This window comes from Eublepharis macularius, chromosome 14, assembly GCF_028583425.1.
Source record: "Eublepharis macularius isolate TG4126 chromosome 14, MPM_Emac_v1.0, whole genome shotgun sequence".
Taxonomy (NCBI): Eukaryota; Metazoa; Chordata; class Lepidosauria; order Squamata; family Eublepharidae; genus Eublepharis; species Eublepharis macularius.
Genome location: NC_072803.1, coordinates 41,564,074 through 41,580,412, shown reverse-complemented (window position 1 = coordinate 41,580,412; position 16,339 = coordinate 41,564,074). Strand labels below are relative to the sequence as shown.

At 43.5% G+C, this 16,339-nt stretch overlaps 1 protein-coding gene across 3 annotated transcripts in view; it reads right to left on the bottom strand.

Annotated features, from left to right (window-relative positions):
- Window positions 1–4,871: 4,871 nt before the first annotated feature.
- STRBP (spermatid perinuclear RNA binding protein) overlaps window positions 4,872–16,339 on the bottom strand; it is a 95,914-nt gene continuing 84,446 nt past the window's right edge. For 2 of the 3 annotated variants that reach the window (XM_054997819.1, XM_054997820.1), the window contains exons 16-20: window positions 15,650–15,784; window positions 14,996–15,136; window positions 12,281–12,404; window positions 11,666–11,716; window positions 6,304–9,027 (exon numbers count right to left, since the gene is read on the bottom strand). In XM_054997819.1, coding sequence (XP_054853794.1) covers window positions 8,951–9,027; window positions 11,666–11,716; window positions 12,281–12,404; window positions 14,996–15,136; window positions 15,650–15,784 — 528 coding nt within the window. In that variant the 3' untranslated portion in view covers window positions 6,304–8,950. The other variant, XM_054997818.1, reaches the window with a different exon arrangement.

Below are 16,339 nucleotides of genomic sequence, written 5' to 3'. Positions count from 1 at the left end.
CACAGAACTGATTTTTTGGCATCATTTTAAAGGCACAACCAGCACAATTATGAGGAGGCCCCTCTTGAGCTATAACAAGAGAGGGGGGAACAAACTTTTCTTCTTTAAATGTAGTTTTATTCTGCACTAGAATGGCAATTTTTAAAAAGAGAAATATGTCTCCTCAGCGTCAAGAATGAGGCGAGGAAAAAAACATCCTATTTCTGCAGTGGCAGAGAGAACTGAGGGCATAGTGCTCCTCCTGGTCAAAACATGGTTTTGGTGGGAAAGTGCCAAGGGGAGGATGGGTGCTCCTAGTCATCCAGAGACCTCTGGAAATCTATTCTGCAGCAGGCCTATGCATGCACATTCCCAGTGTGGGATTGCACAGAAACCATGAAGATGAACAGCACATGGGTCTTTCAAACAGGTCACTCTCAACACCTGCATTTTCTCTTCCTTGCTTGTTCATCTTGTTAAAGAAGCAACAATTACTGCTTGCACCAAGACCATGACAGCTGGTTGCCTAATATTTTATTTCCTGGCATTGAATCTTTGGTACCATTTTCCTTGGCAACCATCCCTCTTGTGTACATTAGAATAGACAAATCTGGGAATACTCTTGATTAAAATGAGAAAAATAATGCTGTTTTGCTTTCACTTCAGAGTATAAGCAAAAATGCTCCTAGAAAAGCTGAGTAGTGAACTGAGCCTACTGCAAATGGGGCTTCAAGGTGCTTTTCTAGCTAAACATGCCATTTTGCCTCTGGGCTGGTGGCTTCAGTGTCCCCAAGTTCTGAGTTTTGTCAGAAGTGAGACAGAACATGCAAAATACTCTTATTCTGCATTCACTCCACTGGCTACCCATCAGTTACTGGGCACAATTCAAGGTTTTGGCTATCATGTACAAAACCCTTCACAGCCTTGGTCCCTTGGGATCACCTTTCTTATGCGCTACCATGGCAGCTTTGCTTTCTGCCTATGACACGCTGCAGTTGGGCAAAACCATCAGCTGCCCATCAGGTGCATTCTGTTGTGACCCTGTCCTTGTGGAATGGTCTGCCTTGAGGTCAGGAGAGCCTTCACACACAAGTAACAAAGCTGTGCTCTTAAGTAAATTATTCACAGAGGTGTAGTATACCACTATGTACTGCCTGTTGCTGCAAGTACACTCCTACTGGATAGTTTCCATGCTGTTAATGTGTCATATCAATCAGTTTCAGTATATTCCAGCTCTGTATTAGATGTCTGCTTGTTTCCAAATTTCTGTTATCCCTATCGTATTGCTTATTGAGTGTCCCCAATCAACAATTGTATGACTTACACTGTGCTATCCGCCTTGAGTCTCAATGAAAAAGGTGGACTATAAATAACATAATAGTAATAATAGTGTCAACAAATCAAGTTCTCCTGTTTCCGTCCAGCCTAGTATACCTCCGCTTCATTCTATCCCCATTTGCTACATACTAGATTCCAGAGGGCTGCTAACCATGTAAGTCCACTGCATTCAAAATGATCATTCAATAATTCTGTGAGCCTTGTAAGACTTGTTTTCACTACATGTTAAGATTTTACAGGCGACAGCTCTCATGAATTGGCACACTTGTACCCTCATTCTTGGCTAGAGCTTTTGGTGACCTCCACAGCAGGACACTTTGAAGTCACCTCACCCCTTTAAATAGATGTTCCTCTGCCACTTTCTGAACCTCTTACTCTGGATTCTTGTTGTAACCCAAATGGTTACAAATCTTCATAGCTCTGCTGTACTGTGGGATCTGTATACTCCTCTGCATGACAGTACTGTACCGAGAAATCTGTGCTTGTCTCCTCATCCTGTGTAACTTGACACAACCATTGCCCGTGTGACATAATTATAAATAGCAAAAAAGACATTTTGTCTAATTTCCCTCCCAACAATTTAGTCCTTCCCTGGGGCTCCTCCTTAGTTTTTCATTAACAACCCTTCTGTTTACTTCCTTCAGAAACAGGATGATTGCCTGCCACCTAGTGCTCAGGTTCTGTCCACATTGCTTGTGTGTGTATCCTCCAGCTTTGTGCTCCAACTAGCATAAAATAATTTCTCCTTGACTATTAACAAATGGTAAGGGAAGAGGACTTGAGCCAGGCACACAGTTCCTAGAAGCAGACAGCTGTCTTTTATTGTAAGTTGTAAGAAATAAAACATCACCATTTCCCAAACTAGGCTGACTTACGAGTAGTGGCTGATGAGCCAAGGTTACAGTGTGGCTCTTCCACACGTGAGTGCTGGTGTTTGAACAACTGCCATGGACCATAGCTTTTTTTTGACTAGCTTGTGGAAGTCAATTAAGCATCTTGCATACTTCCAAAAATCCTGCTGAGAGAATCTGACTTGTTTCAGACAAAACCAACTGTATTGCTAAATACATTGCCATTTTATAATACCTGGAGGATGTGCCTGTTAGCTTAGTTTGACCTTAAGCAAGCAAGATGGGAACAGAAGGGCAAGCATTAAAGTTAGTGCTATGTGACGGAAGGACTCCCTGGATGCCTGTTACTTTTATCACTGAATCCTAAGCCAGTTTTTTTGTATGGTAAATAAAAATGCCACAGTGAGAAGGGAGGACAATGCATGGCCTTAATAAGAGAAGCTAGACAAGAAGAGGCAAAGCAATACCTGAGTAGGATTTTGGACTGCTAACCTTTTAGGCTACTAGGAAAAAGATATACAAGACTCACCAAGCAACTGCTATCCCCACCTGCACCTGAAGCAAAATTTTGTTTTCTCTGAGCTTCTCCCTATTTGGGGAGATGCTAGTCAGAATAATTTTTAACAATAGTGCAGAAGTACAGCAGAAGCATTCTCCATAGCAAGGGCTCAAAGGGGTAGGGGGAGTTAAGAAAAATGTTGTGGCTCGCTTTGAGTCTTTCATGCTAGAAAAGTAGGTCTGAATATATAAATGACAAAACAGGGAGGAGCAGGAAATGGTTAGTCCCTGCCTGTGTGAAGAAAAACAAGGGAGGGAATGAAAGAAAGCAAATCATAGTGGCAAAGCAGGCTGTGACAGCCTTTTCAAACAAGAATGCAAACTAGTTTTGTGGCTGTGTTTATAACTGTTCTGAAATGTCAGCTCTGGAAGTTTCCATACATTTCCCAGGAAAAAAGCTATGAGGAAGGACTTTAAGGCGCTGGCACCCAGTCCTCGCACTACTGGGCCTTTTGGTTTGGCTGTCTGGATTTTCTTCCCAAATGGTCAGAATTTCCACTTGAATGATGTGGAATGAAAATTAAATTGTGCTGAGTGTCACAACAGGGTGAGTTGCCTTTTGAGAAGACTTTGTACAAGAAGGGGACAGTGTTTTGGTTTTTATCTCTTCTTTTCTCTGGGCAGCTCAACTGACTACCCAGACATTTCCCTTGACAGTAAAGGAGGACAGAACATCCACGGCTGACTGGAAGGGAAATAGGCTGACCTTCCTAAGCTTCAAAAATATAGATCTTTTTCTAAAGAAAATAGCATTCACCCTGACAGATGACATTTCTAGAAGTCACGGTGTGAACGAAACAAATGTTATCTCACGCAGCACTGAAGAAAAGACTACTCTTGTTTAATTTCCTCTTTAAAAAGAAACCATTCCACAGCTTTTGAAACAAAACCAACTGTAGCAGCTGGCCTATGTGCTTCCACAGCCCTCCTGTACCATTCATTTAGTTCCTTAAAGGATGACTTATTAGTGTAAACTTAAAACCTTTCCCAAACTGCCCTCTCACATAGCCATAGGATTTAATTTGCTCTATTTATAAGCTGCTCTCTACAGATTTTTAGGTTTGAATGTTTTTTAAATCTCCAAACTAACAGAGTTTTAGTTAGGAGACCAGTTTCAATTATTGATGGGGAAAATATTATCTACTTTAGTTCCAGAGGTCCTCTTTCTCTTCATGTCAGTTCCGCAATGATGTTCTCCCTGCAAGCCCTAACAGAGAAATTAAGAAAGTCCAGCAGCATCAGAGCAAGCTCTGTTTTTAGTCCAGCATCCAATTTCTGATCGTGGCAACCACATACCTCAAGAAATGTACAAGCAGCATGTGAAGCAATCCGTCTCCTCCCTAGCAACTGGCACTCAGAGAGACACTTCCTCCATGTATGGAGATTTCACTTAGGCATTAAGGCCTGTGCTCCACGAATTCATCTTAAGTATTTTAAAAACTAAGCAAATAGCAGTCACTACAGCCTGTGGCAGTGAAATCCCATAAGTTAATGTGTCATGTGAAAGAACAACTTAACTTTGTCTACTTTGAATCTACTACCCTTCAGTTCCATGGAGTGCCTCTAAGTTCTGTTCTCTTTCTCTAATGTATACACCATTTTTTCTCTCTTTCAAAGCAAAAAAAGCCACAAACTTCTTAGCGTTTCCTTTTAGTGAAGGTGCTCCATTAATTTGATCGCCCAGGTTGACCTTTCCTGCACCTAATCCAGTGCTGCTTTTTGAGTAGTGACAGCCAGAACGGAACACAGCACTCTAGATGTGGCTGCACCTTTGATCTATACAGTGGTATCATGACACAGGCCATCTTATTTTCAACCCATCTAATCATTCCTAGTATGAAAATTTGACCTTCTTCCAGATGGCATGCCTATATCAAGAGCAGTTTGTGTGGATGATCTTCAAGCACCAGGAATTTCCACTCAATATATGTGGAATGAAAATTAAACTCTGTTGAATGTCACAGTGGAAAGAGGTGCCTTATGAGAAGATTTTGGATTAAAATAGGCAGCTGAGATTTTGCCTGCTGAACTCCTCACACGCGTGTATCTTGGGGTCACGGCACAGTCCTCATCATGATCTGAGACTTGAGCAATGGGATTAAAAATGAAATACACAGACATGTTTTCTTTCAGTTTGATTTTTTTCAGCATGAAACTAAAAATATCATTTATCCTTCACCAAATAAAATATGTTTAAAAAAAAGTTGGCTGGTTGGAGAAAAACAGCCTTTTCTAGGCTGCATGACTCCTTCCCAAATATTTACATTCCGTTTTACAGTTCAAGACATGACAGTGGTGGACATGCTGAGGTTCAGCAAGACAGCAAAATGATTGAAAGGCAACAACAGAAATAAATCTCTAGGCCAAAAATAGAAGCGCTTACCTCTTTCAGACCCACCGACCTCAGCACACAGCCACTACCTTTCTGCTTATTTTACACACAGAGATGCCTACAGGCTGTGGCCAGAGTGGAAAAGAAAATTGCCATTAACCTGATTAGCAAGGATTCACCTGCCCCGTACAGAAGCCTCACCTCCACTGGGAACTAAGGGCACGATCCAGTAGGATCTTCTCACACACAAGTTCTGCTGGAACAAATGAACAGGAATTGTGCAAGAATATAACTGCACAATAGAATGCCAGTCATTTCACTGGGGCTTGAGTATCTTTTCATTTGGGGTATGTCATTATCTCTGTCCTCACCAAAACCCCTATGATGCTGGTCTAATGCCCAGAGGAACAGCTCTCCCCGCCCCCGCCCCCCACAAGCTCCACCCTCTTCCAACTGACACATGCGAGCTCTCGGGTTTCACAAGATGCATCTTGCTCTAGGACATTCAATGTGGCTATCACTTCCAAAGCATTTCCTTTTAAACCAATGGGTCCTAAAGCAATCTTAAGGGCTATAAGAAACACCATTTGCATCTGAAATGGCTCGTTTAGTTTCAAAATCTCATTTAGTTAGGGCTCAGAAGAGGTGGTGCAGACATGCCATTGTGGATATGGATATGGCCAGAAAGCCAGAGACCTTCCACCACATTGCTATGAGGGTGGGGAAAAGGTTAGCTTTCCCACAGCCCCTGTTTTGTTCTGTGCTTCCCATTCAAAAAAATGAGACTAGCTAGAGAGCCAAAAGTGGAGTTAAAGCTAGCTAATTCGATTTGAGAGCCAAGCCAATTTTCAAAGTGAAACATGGTTTAAAACATCTGTTTCTATATTAGTACAAAGTAGAAACAGCCAAGCAATGCTCTATGTACATCTATTGCTGTGGTTCTGAGAGCAGGGGCTTGCAAGTATTGCTTTTTGGAGTTCAGGAAAGGAAGAATTTAAAAAAATATAAATACACTTTTTTAAAGAGAATCCCAGAGTCCGATTCTGATGTTGAAGGCTCCTCACTCAAACGAGTCTCGTTAAGCTCTTGCTTTTAGGAAGTAATTTTTGAAAAGCACTTTGCAAACCGCGTAACCTGCTTGCTCTAGAAGTCAGAGAAGAAATCTTGAGGGCCCAAGTGAATGATAAAAGGAGCGATGTTGAGAGGTTGGCAATAAGGGCTGTCAATGAAAAAGCCACCTACAGCAGAGAGAAGAGCAGAGAAGCAAGAAAAAGCGCAGGTTAATTTTCGAAAGGGGACGATGGTTAAAGCGCCGCTTAAATTTCTCTGCTCTTTCAAGCTGTATGTGGGGTTTTCATTGCAAAATGGGGCACTTTTGGATCCCTTTTTTTTAAAAAAAAATGATAGTAGTATTGAATCATCCTTTAATAGCAGCCTCCAAAAACCGGTTACCCCCTGTCTATTTTTATATTTATGCATATAAAACAAGGAACCAACAAGGAACCAACAGCTTATTAAAGGGTTTTCTGTAAAGCAGAGAAATATAAAATGTGCAGCAACAGGGTGGGTTTACAACATGGGGTTAGTAACTCCCAACATAACAAAAATAAATGGAGAGGAAAAAAATGACTTCATATTGATTATTGAAAATGACGGCCATCATGTTGGAAAAGAGCAGAGTGCCAGCTGCGACCACTGGCAGGCCAGAACGAGGCTCTCTCTGAGGAGGGAAGCCTCTAGAATGTCACATAAGGTATTGCAAATGGCTTCAAAACTGCTGAAGAAATTAGTGTCATTTTTAAGAAAACCCCTCAATTTACAAAACTGCCAATTACTCAGAAAGAATAACTATTACTGTATCATCTTATCAGCCATTCTTTTCCAGCTCCATGATGGCTTTTTTCATCCATAGGCCAGCACAACAGTCAACAATCTGGTAAATGCTGTTCTCAATTTGAAGGTGTCCCAGTCCTATATCCTGTCCCCACCTTTTAATTTCTTTTGCACTAAGGTATAGGAGGGCAAACGGCATCCTTGATGCTTCCAGTGTTTTATTAAAGCATCACCACCACTGCACCGCAAGCAAGAGCTAAGGCACAAAGTGAAAACAGTTATGAAAGATTGAAAAAATGCACATTCCAAAAAGCACAAATATTGGGGTGCTTGTTTTCTCTCCCCCCTCCCCCCACAACCTCAAACCACAGGTCTGGTTAATTCCAAGGAAAGCTGCATGTTTATATACTCTGACTCAAAAAACCAGCTCAATGATCGTTCATCCTACAAGAAGAATGACTGTCCCTTGCTTTTCTGCCTTTCCCCCTCCCCATTTTCAAGGCCAACGGTACCCCTTTTCTTGTCACGTAGCGGAGAACAGAGTATATAAAGGCATCCTCGGCCTAGCACAAAAATGTAAATGAACCACAAATGTATGGCCTTTGAAGAGAAAGAAAGAGCAACGCTTGTCTGTTTGTGGGGTGATACCTTAATAACAATCCATGATCGCTCATCTTCACCAGCTTCAAAAACAGCCTCCCTCCCCCTCCTCCCTGCCCAAGAACAGCATTTCTTTCTCAACTGAGATGATACCCACATTGGGCAAATCTCATACAACAAGACCTACACAACTCAAAAGAAGACAGATACTGGCCTATGGCTGAAGTGTCTTGACTTTTTCACAGCAGCACTGAACAAGACCAGGGACAATTAAAGTAGCAAGTATTCATGGGGACCGTGTTGCTGCTTTAGATTCTTAAGAGTTGGTCAAGGGTGGGTGGGGGGGGTAAAAAAGGAGCACCTTTTGTTTTAGCTCTGAAAAATCCAAGGCTGAGTGAGGGAGGCCACAAGAACATGTGTGCATTTGATTATTTGAAGGGGGTTTTTTAAGTGGGAGAGATTTAAAGACACTTCCGAGTGGAATCTTTTTTTTTTTTTTTAAATCGGAACATCTTAATTTGATAGTGATTTTCATAAAATACTGTACTAAATTACAAAAATCTCTTTCTTTATTGTGTCAGCAGCTGCCTTGCAAAATGAAATCCTTCCTCAAGGAAAAGTTTTTTTCCAAGGCTCCTTCTCAGATTCTTCAAGAATTATTGGAATCTCCTCATCCTTACAGGAAGGTTTCAGTTCAGGGGATGACTCTCATCTCTCCAAGGCAAAACTACTAACGAAAGAAGGGGCTACAAACTCGGTCCACTTATGAGAGAGGCATGGGCATGCTCTGGTTCTAGGTGTGTAAGGCATTTCTCACATGTAAAACCACCCCCCAGTCCTCAGTGGTAGATCCTCCCACAACTTGTGGCGACATGACAGATGGAGGGCCCCACAAAAGCCCTCAAATGGAACTAACGCTAAGTTATACTTTTAGAACAATATGCTAGAACAAAAACAGTGTGGGTTTTTTAGTTTTATACTTGGTGCTAATCCCATATTAAAAGTCTAACGACACAAACTCCAGTCAGTGGCACTGCATTATGAAACAGGCAAATACTCCATTACAACAAAAAGCAGGTTTTATTTTACGATCAGCGTATTATACTCTATACATCCTTCACAAGTTTTAAAATTTTACATAATTCGAATACTTCATTTAAAACATAAAAAGATTTTAAGCGTCTAAGTTTCTTCCCTATAACAGAAGGCTGGTATAAGTTATTTTGAAAAATAAAATAATGAGGTAACCTTTTTTTCACAGACTGTTGTTTTGTTTTTCTTCAAGTTTTAGAGAGAACTAAATTTGCATTTTATTTTAAAAAAAAGTAGGAAAAGATGTTTCTTTACAAATGGTTTTTGCTCGAGTATCTGTTCAAAGAAAACCAGGCTTTATAAGCTGCATGTCTCTGAACTATACTATGGTGTTCAGTCAGGGTAGGGAAGTGGTTTCTCCCATTTGTTAAAAGAAAGAATAATGGGGCATGGGGTAGGTGGGAAGCTTCATTACTGGCAGCAGAAGCATTCTCTTGGGCAAACCTACAGAAAGAAGAAACCAAAAGTACTCCAGATAAGTTCTCAATGCTCTTGAGAAAGGCAAGATTTAATTTAAATATATCTATCTATCAATACCCTTACAGCTTTAGAGAGCAATCCTACGTAGGTTACTCAGAATCTTACTCAGGTCATTTGAATGGGACTTACTCCCAGGAAAATGTTGTTAGGAATGCACAGTAAGTTTCCTGATTTATTTGTGGCAAGGGCAAAGCAGCCAGTGTTCACAGGTAAAGGTTACCCACCCAAAGTCACCCTCCTCACTGCCAGGCAAGAAATGAGAAGAACAAACCAGGACTGGTTCATTTAGGCCTCTGCTCAGCTGTCAGGTTAGAGGGAAGCCGATAAGGCAGATAAAGGCCAGGCAAGGGTGGAGTTCAAAGACGCTCCATGCGATCATTAATAGAGGGCAGATATGGCACCAACGCCATGCTGCATGCAAGGACAAATGCTACAAAAAACCACATAGCAGAGCGTGACACGCCTCTCTGGATTAGGCCTCAAAGCAAGCAGCCCAGAGCAACATATTCCTGGGCTTTTGCTCCGTGGCAGAAAAAGGGTTCCAAAGTTTGAAAAAGGCTCTTGTCTAATTTTCAATTATTTTAACATTCTTGTGGCCTCACAAAGATGCTAGTTTATTAGGGCAGTGGTTTTTGTTATGTTTTGTTTTAATCGGCAACAACAAAAAGTTCCTGGTTGACAGTCTCTCAATCTTTTCACCTTTCATGTCCGTTTTAGAAATCAGAAAGCAGCAACAGCAGGTGTTCCAAAAGGATCGAGATGATCAGAGTGAAGTTTTCCCAACATGCAAACAGCTTCACAGAGGCAGAGAGAAACGGGGGGAGGGGGTACCTTACAGCCAGGAGCAGCGCTTCTGTCCCAAGACTAGCACCACAACCAACCAACCAGACATTTTTTTTTAAAAGTCAGATTTTGTTCCTTTATGCAGAGAATGAGGGCAGTATTTTTAATAAAGCATTTGGAGTCAGCGATGAGTCATGCTAGACAAGAGAGGACGGGGATGAAGAACAACTTGCAGTTAGTAACAAGGTGTGCCCCACGTGGCCAAAAACTGCAGCTGCTCAGTGCTAAAGCCGGGGGAATGTTTCATTCACCCCCTCCAAATTTACTTTTTGAAAGTGTACATTTATGAATTATCAGTTCTCAGAAGAGGTGACCCCCCAGTATTTGTGCATGGGTCACTGATCTGATGGGAAGGAATCAAGCCTCTACCAGCAACTCATGCAGACAGCCAATAGAAAATCTCTTCCAACATGGACATTCTGCTGTGATGTGACCAAAGTACTCAATGATCCAGTCCCACCCAAGCAGACATATGAGGTGGCAGAACTCCTCAGTACGTAGTAGAAGTTAGGCCAGAGGAGTAAGTTCGAAGGAAGGGGTCTTGGGCTTAGCTACAACCGGAATCTGAATGGGATGCCATGCTAAGTGTTACTATCAGATGAGATGGAAGAATCCCCAAATTAACTGCATCTTTATCACATTACATCAGCTGTCTTGGGATTCCTTCTGGCTCAAAAGACGGTAGAAACCAAGTAACCAGATACTTCCTCTGTAGTGCATAGTTTGGGCTCTCTCTTGTTTTCTGGCATGTCACATGGTCTGGGAATACCTGCCACAGGGGATTCCTCCTAAGGAAATGGGTTGGGATGCATCACTGACTCCAAACTGCCTGGCCCCCATTGCTACATAAAACTACATTCAAAGAAATCCAAAGGGCCAATTTTGTTTCCTGTTAAGAAGGGTAAGGTGGATTCTTTTGGGAGAGGTGACAAATGGGGAGGGGGAAAACCCATGTCAAGTGCCCCATGTTGGAAGAAAGGAAGGAAGGTCTTTTGTACTCAAGGTCATATTGTACTGTCTGCTGCAAGTAGCAAGCTGGAGGTACTCAGTCATTCCAGCCCCCTCACTTCTGGGCAGAGTTCACACATTATGCTATTCAAGCAGAGCTTAGAACTGGGATGATGCACAGCATTTGAACCGAATGCATGAACTCCCCACTAGCAACAATTCTGTTCTTCTTGAGATGAAGGATTCAGCTAGCCATGTGGCTACCATATGCGCACTGGGGAGGGGCGCTATGGTGAACAGCTGGTTCCCAGCGGACTGCAAAAAGGCAAAGGCTCCAAGCAATGGCTGTCGAGAACCAGCCAGCACTCAGGCAAGGCAAAGGGGTGATAAAAGATTCTGGACAATGATACAAGCTTCTGGAAAAGATTCTGGAAAATGATATATTCAGACTTTTGGCCCTTCGGGGTGCTTTGAATGGAGCACAAGATGGCTGTAAGAAGATATGAAAATTACTAGGGTGGGAGAGAGGGAGAGAGAGAGAAAGAACCAGTTCTGGTATGAAAGGGAGACAGGCAGTTAGAACAAGCAGCCCTTCCACAGTCAGGCAAAGCAAGAAGGCAAGAAAAAAGCTCCAACCAGAACAAGAACCACATGGGTTACGGCCTTCAAAAGAGACAAAACCAAGTACTACAATGGCCATGTTTGAAGGGAGCTGCTGTTTGCCCCAGACCACCTTCACACAACTGTTGGGCTGCCCTGAGAGTTAACAGAGATACCACTACGCTTCAGATAAGCAAGATGCTGTACGTACCATAAGCTGGTGCAGCAGCAGCAGCACTGTACCCGTAGGGTGCCCCATAACCTGCAACAGAAACACATGTGGGGTTGTGGGGGCAGCAGAAGGGCGTGCACTAGATTAATAAGGCAGAGCATGCACACATGCACTTAAAACTTGGTTTTCTAAATGAAAATTGAAAAATAGATTTAAAAACAAAATTCAGATATGGAAGCCTTCCCACATAAAAAAAAATCTTAGACTCTCTCAGGCCTTCAATTTACTGAAGCTCAGTGTGCCTAGACAATCAAAATACATACTTCCTACAAACAGGCACAGTCTGATGATGTGTGTTAATGACTATTGATCCCTATTTTTATTGCCACAGAAATGTGGCAAAAGGGCTGGAGGTGGGATTACAAACACGAGCCCAAACATCGATGTTTACCAATAGAAAAGGAGAGCAAAGTTACAACTCAGATTCAGCAAAGCTGAAGAGCCAAGTGAGAAACACTGTCTCTCCCATCCGCTGCCCAACATCCTGGAAACCAAACCATGGATTTACCACAGGCAAAGAATTTCCGTTCCCTGCTATGCGGGCCGTGTCCGTGTAGTGGTTGTAATCATGGATAAACCTGGACTGATCAATACCTGGTGCCAGGTAACTAGTAGCAGCTGCCGCCCCAACAAAAGCGCCTCGCGTGAGAGCACCCCTCCCTCTGCCTCGAGCCACCTGGACTGCTGCTGACATGGCTGTGTTGACGATTCCTTTAGTCTGTGTGGAGAGAACCAGAGATTAATACAACGCCAGGCTGCTGGAAAGGAGACTTGCCCCTGGAGAAAAATTGCTGGCACCCAAGATTCACTCTCTCATGCAGGGCTAGTGCTCCAATTTGATGCTGGCTCCTAAAATAATTAATTCTTCTGGTTCCACTGGTTCTGCCTACCTCAGGGCTACTGGGCTTGTTTCACTAAAGCAATTTCATCCAAGAATATCAAGTGTGCAGCACTCTATTCCACTGGCTGCTAAGGAAAAGAGTGGGTTGTGCTGGAAGACTCTGGTTCAGAACTTCAGCTCTGGGGCCAAGCTTGTTCGTAGCTTTTGCAGCAAGCTTTCATCTCTCCCCTTACTTGGTCTCTCTTATTTTGTAAACTGCTTTGAACACACTCATGGATAATGGCAGGAAAGAAATTTAAACATTTTGCTTTCTTGCCATCTGATCTCACTCCAGGATGATCTAGAAACAGAGCTCAGAGAGGAGCTAGGCAGACAGGTACAGTCAGGGGGAGTAGAGGGGGAAACCATATTACATAGTTTAAACCAACACAAGGTTCTGCCTTGGCATTGGATGTAGGATGAGGCTCTTATTAGTCTCCTGAAGACTCCCTTTTTTGGTTTTCCCTCCTCTTGCAATAAAACTTTTGCACCCATTGCTATTAGGAAATACTGAGAATTTTCAGGGTTAATTGTGTTTGCTTGTTCTTAATCTCCAGCTGTGCAGAAGTCTTGCAGAAGAGGCTGTATTCTACTTTCCTCCTTTAGAGTTATTTTATTTGTTAATTACTTTCTGGCTCCATCTGCTCTGCTCATCCTCAGCAGAAATTCTTCTCAATTTCTCTACCTGATTTTAGAAGGCAGAAGGGTTGGTTGTGCATAAACTGGAAACTAGGCCTGCCAACCTCCAGGCAGGGCCTGCAGATCTCCCAGAATTAGTGCTGATCTCCATATTATAGAAATCAGTCCTCCCAGAGAAAATGGCTGCTTTGGAGAGAGGGAGGACTCTATGGCATTATACCCCATTGAGGTACCTCTCTAAACCACACCCTTCCCAGGTTCAACCCCCAAATCTCCAGGAATTTCTCAACATGAAGTTGGAAATCCACTTGTAAATGCCCCCCTCCCCGTTTCAGACATTCAGCCACCCACCACAAGACTTACATGATCGTTTCACATGTTGGTCATCAGGCTAAAAAGGAGGACCGAATCCTCTCTAGAAAGCAGCAGAAGACAGCAAGAAACCTGCCCCCTCCTCATCACCGCCCTAGGCTTTTGAGAACATTGCCCTCCTTGTGGGAGAGAAACTGAGGATGTCTAGGAGGGGAGCCTCATGATGCTGATTAGTCCCTGACTTGCCTTCCTGGAGCAACAAAATGAGAAGGTGCTTCCAAAGGGCTGCAACCGCTACTCCCTTGAAGCCCACAGGAGGAAGGTGTTTGCTTCAACTGAGGCAGCCTCTGTTCCAAGTCCTAGGGCCCACAACACAGGAATCCTGCCTTCTATCTACTTCTAGGAAAAGGCTCCCCTCTCTGCTGAGATGGCAAGCTGCTGCTGTTGCTAACAGGATATGGAATCAGTGCCAACCGCAGGGGCTGATACCATATTGGCAGTGGGAAGCAGTTTCTTTGCCAAGCGTGCAATCCTTTGCCTTTTCCCTCCTTTTAACATGTTTTTGCACTGTTGAGCTGGGGAGTGGGAACACCCCCCACACACTATTTTTGGCACAAGTTTTGAAGGAAAGAGGGGCAAAAGGAACCCTAATTCTAGTTAATCTGCCTGACAAAGATCAATGTGTTAATTGTCAGGGCTCACTCCCAATGTTGGTTCCGCAAAAGAAACTCCAACACTTTTGTTGTTCTGTCCCAATGTTAATCTGAGAGAACTCAGAGGAGCATACCAGCTCTCTGTAAAAATAAAGTAATGACTCCAAAAATATAAAATGTAATGGCAAAACAGGCTTATAAGTAGCAGGTATATGCCCCCATTTCAGTGAAACACTGCATCAAACAGCACCATGTATCTGAAGCTGAATATCAACCCTCCCACCACAAGCTGTGTGAAACTGACGTCAATTCTAGTGACACAGCACAGTTTAAAAGGAAAGGACAATTATGTAGCTGGAGTATGTATGCACTTGCCCTCTTTCTGCCACAGGAGCAGAGCCTTTTGGATACCAGCGTCCACAATGCTAGGACAAGATATTTCACATCTACAGGTAGAGAAGCCTTGGCCAGCCTGACACCCAGGATGTGCTAAAGGTGAGCCATTTCTTAAGACATTCCAGGTCCTGGATTGATACATTAACAAGCTCCCTTCCACGCACTGCAGACCTAAACCACTGAACCAGCATATCTGGTCTAACTGACCCTCTTGTTCAGTCTAGCCTCTTGGCCCTTCCTCATGGAATCTATGACTTTACAAGCTGCCTCTTCAGACCTCAGCCTCAGCAGCCATCTGCATACTTCATGGCACTCATCAAATCTCCACACCTACGAAGTCCATGCTGTCATTTTAACTACATTCTTAGGTCTTGCTGCTTCATCAACCAGTCAGGAAGCTCTCCCAAGCACCTACTCAACAAGCCTCACCTGGGGAAGAATCTTCTTCTTCTTGTTAGCAGCTGCATTGGGGCCAGAGAAGAGTTTCTCAAGAGCGGCCAACGCAGCACTGGCCTTGGCTACCTTCTTGTTAGGACCGGCGCCTCGGAACTTCTGCCCATCTACTTCTACCTGGAGACGAGATGGAGGATTTACAGTGAATGCGTATCACTTCTGCCAAGAGCCATCCTGAGTGTTTCAGAACTCATTCCAAGAAGGGACAAGAGTGCTCCTGTAATGGCCCAACTCACGGGCAAGCCTCCAATACAACAAGATGCATGTAGCCACACCTCTCACCACTCATGGTCACTAATAGTTAGAACAATTCTTCCCTCTCACTATTATCCCCCTTATACAGGCCCATTACAAGGAACCAAACCCAGATCTTCCCCTGAGCTTATACTGAACATGCACAGAAACCATCCTGGATCCCTCACAAGGCAACGTGTTTGAAGAGAGACATCTGTTGTGTTCACATTTTAAAGTGTACGTTTAAAATGTGAACACCCTAACAATGTAATGTGTGAAGAGACCCACAAGTTCCTCCTTGTTCTAGATAGCCCATTGTACATTGTGAAAATGATACTACAAGGGAGAAGTGGAACAGAGCAGAAAGCAAGGACTGATCACACTTCCCTCTCTCACCTCCATCACAAAACGCTTGTCATGGCTGCCACCCGTCTCAGAAATGAGCTCATACTTGAGGCCTCGTCGTTTCTCATTCAGCTCCATCACCGGGTTCTTGCCACTCGCCGTGAGGATAGGACCCTGAGTTCTTACCTAAGGAAAACAACATAGCCTTTAGGGGATGGAGAGTGGCATACTCATACCTAAGTGCAGTACAATCAAGCAACCGCAAAAAGCGCTTTCTACAACCTCACTCTTGCCTGGAAGATGGCTTTTTACCTCAATGTGGCCGACCTGGATCCATGCTATGGTAACATCAAGACTTGACTACTGTAATGCACTATACATAGGTTTCTCATCTAAGTTAACTAGAAAACTTCAATTGGTGCAAAACGTTGCAGCCGCGACTGTTATCAGGAACGAGCAGCAGCATAAACACCACCCCCATTCTGCACTCACTCCAGTGGCTACCTATCAGTTATGTGCTCAGTTCAAGGTATTGGTTATCACTTACAAAGCTCTTCACAGCCTTGGTCCAGCATACCTACGGGACCACCTCCTTCCCTATGCTCCTCCACAGCAGCTTCACTCTTCTGAACAGGGTCTCCTGCAGGTGCAACCCTGCACATTGGCAAAATCCACAGCAGCCTGTACACGGGCTTTCTCTGTGGTGGCTCCTACCCTGTGGAACAGCCTGCCTGAAGAGGT